This window comes from Olea europaea, unplaced genomic scaffold, assembly GCF_002742605.1.
Source record: "Olea europaea var. sylvestris unplaced genomic scaffold, O_europaea_v1 scaffold1726, whole genome shotgun sequence".
Taxonomy (NCBI): Eukaryota; Viridiplantae; Streptophyta; class Magnoliopsida; order Lamiales; family Oleaceae; genus Olea; species Olea europaea.
This window is the reverse complement of record NW_019234961.1, coordinates 18,940-28,849: the sequence shown is the minus strand read 5'-3', so window position 1 is coordinate 28,849 and position 9,910 is coordinate 18,940. Positions and strand designations below refer to the sequence as shown.

The window sequence follows — 9,910 nt, the reverse complement described above, 5'->3', positions numbered from 1 at the left end:
GGACTTTTTCTTTTTTTTTTTTTTTTTTTTTTTTTTTTGAAATTTACAAAATGCAAAATTGAAATTCTGGGCATAACAGTATCCGCAATGAACAGTAACTTTTTTTTTTTTTTTTTAAATAAAACTAGGAAAGAAAACTGCTATCTTCCAACAAATCCTTTTTGTTTCTGCTGTTCAACAAGTTTTGGGAAAAGGGAAAGAAGAAAATTTTGAATTGTAAGAGAAAAATACCCGACATTTAGCTCTGATACCAAATTTTATGCAGGACGAATTAAAAAATAGAAAGAAGAAGCAAGAAAGAGAATAAGAAAGAAAGAAGAAGGAACGGGGAGGAGAAACAGAGAGAATGGAGAAGAGGAGAAGAAACCAGGGGAAGAGAGGGGAGGGAGAAAACGGCTGCAAGCCACCAAAAATATTTCAATTCTAATTCATCATCAACTGTCTCAAATGAGAAACAAAACAGAAATAAATAGCAGAACACAAACCCTAAAGAGAAGGGCTTGGGCCAAATCCACTAAGCAAGCCCAATAGCGAAAACATAAACAATAGTCCAAATAAAATATAACTAATAGTCCAAATAGAAAATAAATAATAAATGGATGTCCGCATCAGAATGGGTAGAGGCTGGGCTGCAGAGGGTTTACAGGGGAAAGGGCTCCATTGGGGGACTACTGCAGGGAGGGTTGCAAAGGTGAGGAAGTAGATTGGAGAGCTGAAGGGGCGATTGTTGCAGATGTGGAAAGCCAAGGCCGGGAAAACTTAAGGTGGGGAAACCTTGGGTGTTCTGGATTCTGTTATTTCCATATATGCCCTCTGCTTATTTATGTTATTAATCATTGTAACTCTTTCTTCCTAGGGTGACTAAAAGACAAAGGGATGGTTTGTATTCCATGGTTCTAGTACTTTTGGCCACCGAATTCATTACCCCCTCTGCCCTTTTCTTAGCTGCATTTTGGGGCTGTGAGATACCTAAAACAACCGAACGTGTGGTGAAACTAGTAAAACATCCACAATAAATAACTAAGAATACAAATACAAATACATGTTTGTTTGGATCTATGTGAATTCATTTGTACAAAAATCTAAAGAAGATGGCAAAGGAAACAAGTCTCAACAGCATAAATCAAAGACGAAAATATGAAGAAGCTACCTTGAAGTCGTGACTGTCATCCAACTCATGAAATATTAATTCAAAATCGTCTCTGGATATCTTTGGTAATGTCCTAAATACATTGCAAACAAAATATGCCTCAACATCCACAAGATATATGCCAGAAAATAATACTGAATGACAAATAAAAATAAAATTATTTGTCTACCAGAGCAGAACAGAATTTCTACTTGTTTAACAAGCAGAATATTTGCGTAGGTTAGCCACTTATTGAAAGTACTGCCTTCTCCATCTAGACATTCCTCCTACCCAGGAAGGAAGTTTTGATATATTACAAATTAAGAACAGCTAATGTTGTTAGTGCACCTATTATTTATTGAAATCTGTTTGAAGATGTCTCTGACAAACACAAATACAACTAATGGGGATAAAGAACCCAACCATTGTAATCACCTATCATTATGCCCCTCTTCTAGCTTTGCTCATTCTCAATGGTTTTTTTGTTTTTTATACCAAGCTGAATGAACAAGTTGTCGAATTGAAATCTTTTCATTAATCATGAATGCATGCATTTACAAACATTAGAGACTGATGCAAATATGGATAGAAATATATATGTTTATCCCTAATCAAGAAAGAAATCTACAGGTTAAGCGAAATAATTTTCAGTCATTGCAGGGGGGGCATGGAAAAGAGAATTCCACCTGTATTTGTTCAGTTCTTCGAACAGAAGAATACACTGATCCTTGTTGAGATAATTAAGATTCTGTCAATTACAAGAAGTGTGAAACAAATGAAAACATAAAATCAAAAGAATGTTTAAAAATAAAAGAAACAGTTCTAGCTAGGTTTGAAGACAAGCCTGTACAATTACAGATAAAAATAATTTGCTTAGAGAAATGGACAAGGAACAAGCAATGGATTGGCTTTCCTACGTAGTTGCCATGTGGGAAATTAAAAAATGTATTACAGAATTCCCAGATTTAATGCTTATTTTAGCTGGAGGAATACTTGTCCTTCATTTTTGCAGAACTTCATTTCAACCCATAAATTCTTCAAAAAACTAAATTCCAAATATGCTAATTCGGTATGTCTGACTTAACACATCAAAGTATAGGTTCACAAAGAGTTTAACTTGTGCTTTCAAATGGATCAAAACTTAATTATCTACTAACTGCCTCCTTGAATAACTCGGGTTGAGTTGTCCGTGCATTATCAACCACTTAACTAACTCCAATCATGAATTATCCATGTCTTAGAATTAAAGCCATCTACCCAATTTCTCTAGTAGCAAATTCTTAAATTCTAATCATTAACAAAATGGTTCTTTTCTTCAAATAAAATTTTCAAAGGTCAAGTTTTCATTTCGTCTTTGATGTCCAGATATGCTCTGTAATGATTGTTTACATATTGAAGCAAAGACGAATTGTTCTTTCCATGGATATTTAATTGATAGCGTTCCATAAAATTTATCCACCAACTTACATGATTACTTAATCAAAATTCAATTAACTATAATAACTTGGAATGGTCATAACAGTACTTGACACATGGCTTGCTAGCCCAGCTTTTCATTTGGGAGTAGAGGTCAGAAGTAATAATTATTTTCCCATTCTTTACTATTTTTTCTTTCAACAAAGAACTCATCAAAAAAAACTTTTTTCTTTCAACAAGGACAAGTGGGGCTTACAATCCCATTACATGTGTTAGGACAGCCCAGGTTAGCCAAAAATTCATATTACAACCGAATTCCATCAATCCCCTAGATGATCCTAGGAGAACCAACAGTTAAGCTTCTTGTCAAACTTTTTTTTTTTTTTTTTTTTTTCAATTTTCAAATCCACAATGCTAAAACATAGGATTATAACTGTAACTGTAACTTCATAACAAGAGTATAAAGATACCACCCCCTGACCCCCACTAAATGGTGACTCACCGTAGATTCTACATCTTAAAACCAAGCCAATTTTGGGGCCGATACATGATAATGAAACCAACCACTAGAATATCAAACCATTAACGAAGAAATGCATGGAAAAAAAAAAAACTACAGGCTAGTAATTATGAGGCCAAATCTTGACGGAAGGTGACACCAAAGGCCTCTACCCTTCCATCCCTTGGATGGATAAAGAGGGCAAAGCTTTTAGTTTTTTCATGTTGTCAAAAAGTTGAACAAGTAGATGGCGAGTGCCAAGTCAATTATATGAAGTCCTAGGTAAAAAATAGAAAGAATTTAAAAAAGAAACCTAGTTGATTAAGCTATCTCCCTTATGTGGATGGAGATGGTGAAAGTGGCCTCTGTATTTGTGTGTTTGGGCGACAGATTGGGTTGGGGTTGCAGCATACTGCAATTGAAAGTTCACGGAGGCAATGCATCCAATGGCTTTCTAATAATATGAGTGATGGATATGGGCCATAGCAGTTCTCAATGGCTGGAGTATAATCAGACATGCACAAGGTCATCATAACAGAATCACATTATCTGAAAGTTTAAGGTGTAAGAGAGAACAAGCATCTATACATCTATTATGTCTTCAACATGTTCCACAAGGTGCACAGGCCAGATTCATTTTTTTATCAAAGGCTTGATACGCATACCATTTTTATAAATGGATGGTGATGAGACTCGAACTCAGAACCTTTGCTTACGATGCTGAATTCATTTAAATTACATCTTCAACAACGAATATGCCTCTTTTTTCTTCATTTTCTGTTATATCGTTTGCAAATATGACCCGTACCAATCATAGAAATTATCCCAAAAAAATCAACTTGATTTTACACCATAGTTTCAGATCCAATAGGGGAAAGCAGAAGTGCAGGAAGGAATCCTCATGGAAAAATCAAATATCAAATTTACTAACCGATGGGAGGAATTGCAGGGGCAGATTCAGATTAGAATTGGTGCTCACTATTATAACAACACATGAAGGGTAAATAGCATGATTCTACCAATTTACAAAATTTCACATGATTATTATGCTTTGGTTTAGAAGAAAATCAATTGGTTAAGCTTTTTAAAAGTTAAACCAATCCAAACCACTTAAACTGACCAACCCAACGCAAACCGATCGGTTTGGGTTGGTTTTTAAGTCCAATTGAGTTGGGTTAGGTTGAAAAATGAAAATTGAGGTGGGGTTGGATTGAGTCTCAGGTTATGAATTAAAACCCAATTCAACCCAACCCAATGAATTAGACACAATAGTGGAGATAAGAGAAGGATTTAGAATGTACAAACGTTCCATTTTTTACATAGGTCGATTGGTATGAATATTATGTAGAAATGCAAAATAATTTGACGATAAACTAAAAATTATGGATGTGATAATAAAATGAATAATTCCCAAAAAAGTTACAAAAAAAGAAAATGCTCCATGGTTTTAAACTAATTTATAAAATTCAAAATGAATTCCTTATTTATGTTAAAAATAATGAAGATTTTCAAGTGATTTTAAACTTTAAAAATTGTTCAAATTCAACAAAAAGTAATCGAATCCAACTTGAATTGGGCCCAAGCCTAAATCAATCAACACAACCTAAACCAACCCAAATTTTATCGGTTTGGGTTGAGTTTAAACAAGTGATTAGATTTCGTTGGTTTGATTTTAAATCAAACACACCATGTCAGGTTGGGTTTGGATTTGATAAAAAATCAATCCAACCCAACTCACGCCCAACCCATACGAATGGAAAACATAAAGTATACCCAACCATCATTCACAACATGAAGATAAAAAAATATACTCACATAATTATCCATCAGGTCAAATGCTTTCTTTAGTATTCTCATCCTTGTACGATCCTTCTGATCGACTTGTTTTACGAGCTGTAACAAAAACTAGTATTAGATACGCATCAAGCTTTCAACATGAGAACAAGAAGTCACAAATTGACATCTAAATGGTGTATAGTGCTTTTTGTAAGACAACAATGAATGCTAAAAAAGAAAGACAGCAATTTAGTATAATGCCTCCAAATCTGAAGTAGGAGTTTGAAGCTCCATTCCTTCTACAATGGCAAGTGATATATTTCATCTCATATTGGGCAATTGGATAATATATGAGTTATACAGAAAAAGTGTTAGCGTAAAAATATAGTGCAAGGGATGCATCAAATACCTCACTTTTAAAGCTATCATATACAACAGCAAGAATCAAATTGGTGACAAAGTAAACGCCCAACAGCACGTAGAGAACAAAAAATAGGCAATACCACCGTGAGGCCCTATGAACCAACATATCATGGAGTTGAATAAAACAAGAGAAAATCAGTTATAAGCAAATAGTAGAACAATATGGAAATTGATAACTATAGAAGTCGTTAATAAGTTCTAAAGGTTTAGCAGTGTTGCTTGGACGTAAATTCAAATCTTCTCTTGTGTGTGCTGTATGACTACCTTAACGGTGCAAGGTAGGGGGAAGGAATGCAGCATAATAAATAGGCAATATTAGAAAGAGAGAAGAGGATGAATCTAAAAAACCAATGTTTCAAAGCTACTTACTTGTATGCAGGAATCCAGACATCTGGGTTATTGGAAGTCGTAAATAAAACAAACATTTGGTATAATGTGGTACCATATGAAGTGAATATAGTCTTTCCCTGTTGCGTATCTTCAAAAATAACAAATGCCAACCAGCTACAGAACAAGAGAAACAAAGCCCATAGAGCCTGCATTAGGTCCCCAGAAAGGCAAAAAGCACAATCAAATTTCACTCGTGAAATTGAAGAGATAGAAAGATCATAATAGTGGCAATACTTCAGTTATATGTGTAATAAATTCTTTTGAAGATAAGTACCAGAACTACTAAGTGGACGCACCAGAATATTAAGGTACGTGCCGAACATTCCAGCCAGGATGACAATGCTATCTCGTAAATCCCTAATGTCAATTTACAAAATTAAGAAGCAATTCAGTTAGTGGAAATTAGCAGTCACGTGGAGGAATTAAATGATGCTACGTGGCATATGATTGGCTTATAGTATCCTTTTTGGGCGGAATGGTATTTCCTCTTCCTGTGTGTTGGGTTAATTGAAAATCAACAAATTCCAACCTCTTCTTTCTCCAAGCAATCGCCCTCAAGTGGGCATCATAACTGACAATCAATTCTAATGAATGATATGCTTATCATGGTTTTAAGTTTTCACCTATGTATAGTCGAAAGGTGGAAATCAGTTTCATATATTGTAAATTTGGTAATTTATTCAGTCCATAACCTTGCATCCAGCTGAACATGATTCCAATAAAAACCAATGTTCACCTTGTGAAGACTGCTTCTACCAGTTGAAAAGCAGCATCAAAATTGGAAAACTCATCTACCCGAATTGACAGGCAAACTTTTCCACCAAATGATAATCCCAAACCTTAGTCCAAAAGACAACAATAGGATTTCAATGTTCAAGAGCGTGCCAGCTAGAAGATGGAACTTTGTAATCAGGAAGAGTTATTCCAAAACCAATGTATAAATCCTAATGGGACATAGCACCCCAGGGAAAGACGAAAAAATCCAGAAAGCACAAATGAGAACATAATGCAGGAGAAAAACTGTAATAGGGTATCCAACTACCCATACCATACCTGATGTTCAGGATGAAAAATACAACCCGTATATAGGGTGCAATCCTAAATGGAAGAGTATAGAATGCCACCGGGGACAGATAGATAACATAGACTAATAGATCGGCAACCAATAGTAACAACAGAAGTACCTAAAAATCAATAAAAGAACTGATTATTTACCAAGGTTCAATTTTTAAAATTTATCATTTCAATGGTACCAAAAAGACAATTCAAGTTGAAACCAAACTAGTCTGGCCAATAATTTTTCATTTCAATTCTTGATTTTAAGCCATAACAAATTCATTTCAACAGTTCACATATCCAATCATAAGCAATAAAAAATATGATATATGTTATAAGTCCTTCCACGTATTGTAGATGACCATAATGTAACAAAGGACTCCATTATAGCTTCTCTTCAGTTCTTCTTTTCATGTAATACAAGTTGATAAAGAAAAAAACAGGTACAGAACATATCTGGAAAAGTTGGAGATTAAAAATGAAAATAAACACAAAACCATCCATTCTTGTTCTCAGTTTATACCATAGGCCTCTTCATTTCAGAAACACTTATTTTTCCATCAAAATATACAGCTTCCTCTGTTCACATGTGTACATCATAGGAAAGACCCGTGATTATTGTCTAACAAGTAAACCCACTTTTTCCTCAAGATTTCTTTACTTTCTATAACTGTTTTACTTAATTCCAGTTGATTGTTAGGGAGCAAGGAATGGCTGCATAAACTGTAGATCTTTATCACTTAGTGCTTGATATGAAAATCTCTGTGTTGTTTATATCTGATGCAGTCACATAATGTTCCTCTACTTGTGAGAAAATAGAAATTATGATCTTAAAAAAAAAACAAAAAACAAAACAAAAGAAATTGAGTTCTCAAGATATTAATAGCACAAACAAAATCATTTGCTGTAACACTTAAATGGGCAAAAAATATATATAAGAAAACTAATATGCTAAACAAGATTAACATGGTACAAATTGATAAACCATGTATAAGGCAAAAGCAATAAGTTTATTTAGAAATTGGAAAATTGGTATATTCAAGTGTGTCAATGCAAAAAGATCGAAGTCAATATTCTAATTTAGGAGGCAGCATCATTCCGATTTTGGTACAAGAAACTACATAAGATTTGATTTATTTGAATGCTCACCACATTCTCTAAGAGGAGCTGAAATACTGAACAAAATATCAAAACGTGCATGCTGTTAAAAATATTTTATAAATTGAATGGGAAGCCAAACCTTAAAAATATATAGTTCTGCCTCCGAATGAGAGAATTCAGAAAAACATATAAGACATATGTGCAAAACAAGGAAGAAATATTTCACGATTAACTTTCTTTATCATGTACATGATCCTCAATAAGATAAGACCTTTTAAATGAAGCTTCTTGCAGCAAATTATGAAATCATAATTAAAATTGAATACCTTAACTTTGTTAAGAAGTTTTCTCCAGAAGAAACCAATCCCTTCATATGATAATGGAAACAGAGTATGTAAAATTAGGATCAAGAGTGTAACAACCTGCAAAAGGTTGTACGAGAAAAGTTCAATCTACAAGAAATACAAGAGTGTGGAACTCTAGTTATGTATGTATATTTTCAAAAGTAGCAAGAAGTAAGACTTAAAACATAAAGAAATGCAAGAAGTCTCAGATAAATAAACTATTCAGTAACTTCAGCTACTAGTAGAAGTGCAGGTGGAATTGCATTTTAACATTCATATATCCATTTCTATAGTGCAGTAAACTGTCTTGTTTCATAGCAAAGTGCTACACAATTCATGTGCAGAAAGAAAACACAAAGGGTAAAAGGTCGAAGTGGAGTCCCCATGGTTAAAAAAATATAAAAGTAAATATATGATTTTTTTTTTTGTTTGTTTGAAAGTATAACTTGAAAAAGCCGGTAAAACCGGTTTGTGTTCAGGTGAACCAGAACCAGTCAGATCATTGATTATGTTACGAATTTTTTTAGTTTTTATATTTTTTGTTTCTAGACCGGTTCCCCCATTTTTCCAGGTCGAACTGACAGGGGGTCCGGTTCTTGTAACACTGGATAATACAACACCAGAAAAACTGCATGCCTTGTTGACTGCCATTAAATTCAATTTTGTGTACTATGTATATTTTTCATTTTAAGGACTTATTGTTCTTTTTCTTACTCCTGCTTGATAGATAAGTTTGTACACGGCAAATGCCCATTCAGCTTTTTTTGGCTATCAAAAATTAGTTTATATTTATTCTTCACTAACCAAAAGTGTCAATCATTGACCTAAAACAACTGAGATCTGTGCAACTTTTATAGCAGGCGAGCATCCAATAATTGACTGCCAGAGTTGTTAGTACAATAGAATACACACCAATGTTTAAAAGACATTCCGAATCTGGCATGTTTTTACAGACTTCTCATTCTTTTCATTCCATCTTCTCATCAAAAGCATAAAATCTAAGGATGTGGAGTTTTGGTTCGACCGTTTCACTATCTTTGTTAATCGTTATCCACTGTAGATTTTTTCTTCTGCTAAAATGATTTTTGAACACAAGCACGTCTAATATCTATATTAGCCTCACAGATGATTGTTTTGTTATATATTTTTAAATATTTAAATCAAGATTTCTGGATCTTATGTCCGCCCCCACCCCCAAAAAGGAAAAATTAGTACAACTTATTTTTTCTTCAATCCAATTTGTTATGGTCAAAGAAAGGCAACTATAGCAATAGCCAAAATTCAGATAAATATTCATCCATGATGTTGGGTGTACTATTTCGACCTTACCTCATATACAAGACTCTCAGCACCAGTTAAGTATGGCAGCTGCCCGAGAAAGTAGTAACCTCTATTATTGCAATACCCAGAACACCATAGAGGTTTCTACGGATATAAACCAAACGTAGTTTTAAGTATCAATTCCAACAAATATTGAACTTAAAAAAAAAAAAAAGAAAAAAATTCTCTCTAAATCATAAATAATTATTTAATGTCAAACAAAAAATGAGAAAAAATAGATATACTAGGAGTTAGGAAGTACACAAACCTCAAAGAAATTTAGAATGATTAATGCAAAGTAGTTAAGAGACCAGAGAAAGTCAAATCGAATAAATATGAAGTAGGATTTCAGAGAACTTGCAAAGCTCGAGTTATCAAGAATTTCCTCAGGTATACCAACACCATCTTCAGCCTGCAAATGCAAGAGATATTTCAAATCATTATAAAGGGGGGGGG

General features: G+C 33.9%; 1 protein-coding gene across 3 annotated transcripts in view; it reads right to left on the bottom strand.

Annotated features, from left to right (window-relative positions):
- Nucleotides 1-9,910, bottom strand: part of LOC111377799 (two pore calcium channel protein 1A-like) — a 67,082-nt gene that overhangs the window by 55,700 nt on the left and 1,472 nt on the right. For all 3 annotated transcript variants that reach the window (XM_023000928.1, XM_023000927.1, XM_023000926.1), the window contains exons 2-11: nucleotides 9,723-9,866; nucleotides 9,464-9,559; nucleotides 8,117-8,212; nucleotides 6,687-6,817; nucleotides 5,930-5,990; nucleotides 5,613-5,779; nucleotides 5,230-5,335; nucleotides 4,860-4,937; nucleotides 1,816-1,877; nucleotides 1,151-1,223 (exon numbers count right to left, since the gene is read on the bottom strand). In XM_023000928.1, the coding sequence (XP_022856696.1) occupies nucleotides 1,151-1,223; nucleotides 1,816-1,877; nucleotides 4,860-4,937; nucleotides 5,230-5,335; nucleotides 5,613-5,779; nucleotides 5,930-5,990; nucleotides 6,687-6,817; nucleotides 8,117-8,212; nucleotides 9,464-9,559; nucleotides 9,723-9,866 (1,014 nt within the window). The remainder of the gene's footprint in view (nucleotides 1-1,150; nucleotides 1,224-1,815; nucleotides 1,878-4,859; nucleotides 4,938-5,229; nucleotides 5,336-5,612; nucleotides 5,780-5,929; nucleotides 5,991-6,686; nucleotides 6,818-8,116; nucleotides 8,213-9,463; nucleotides 9,560-9,722; nucleotides 9,867-9,910) is intronic.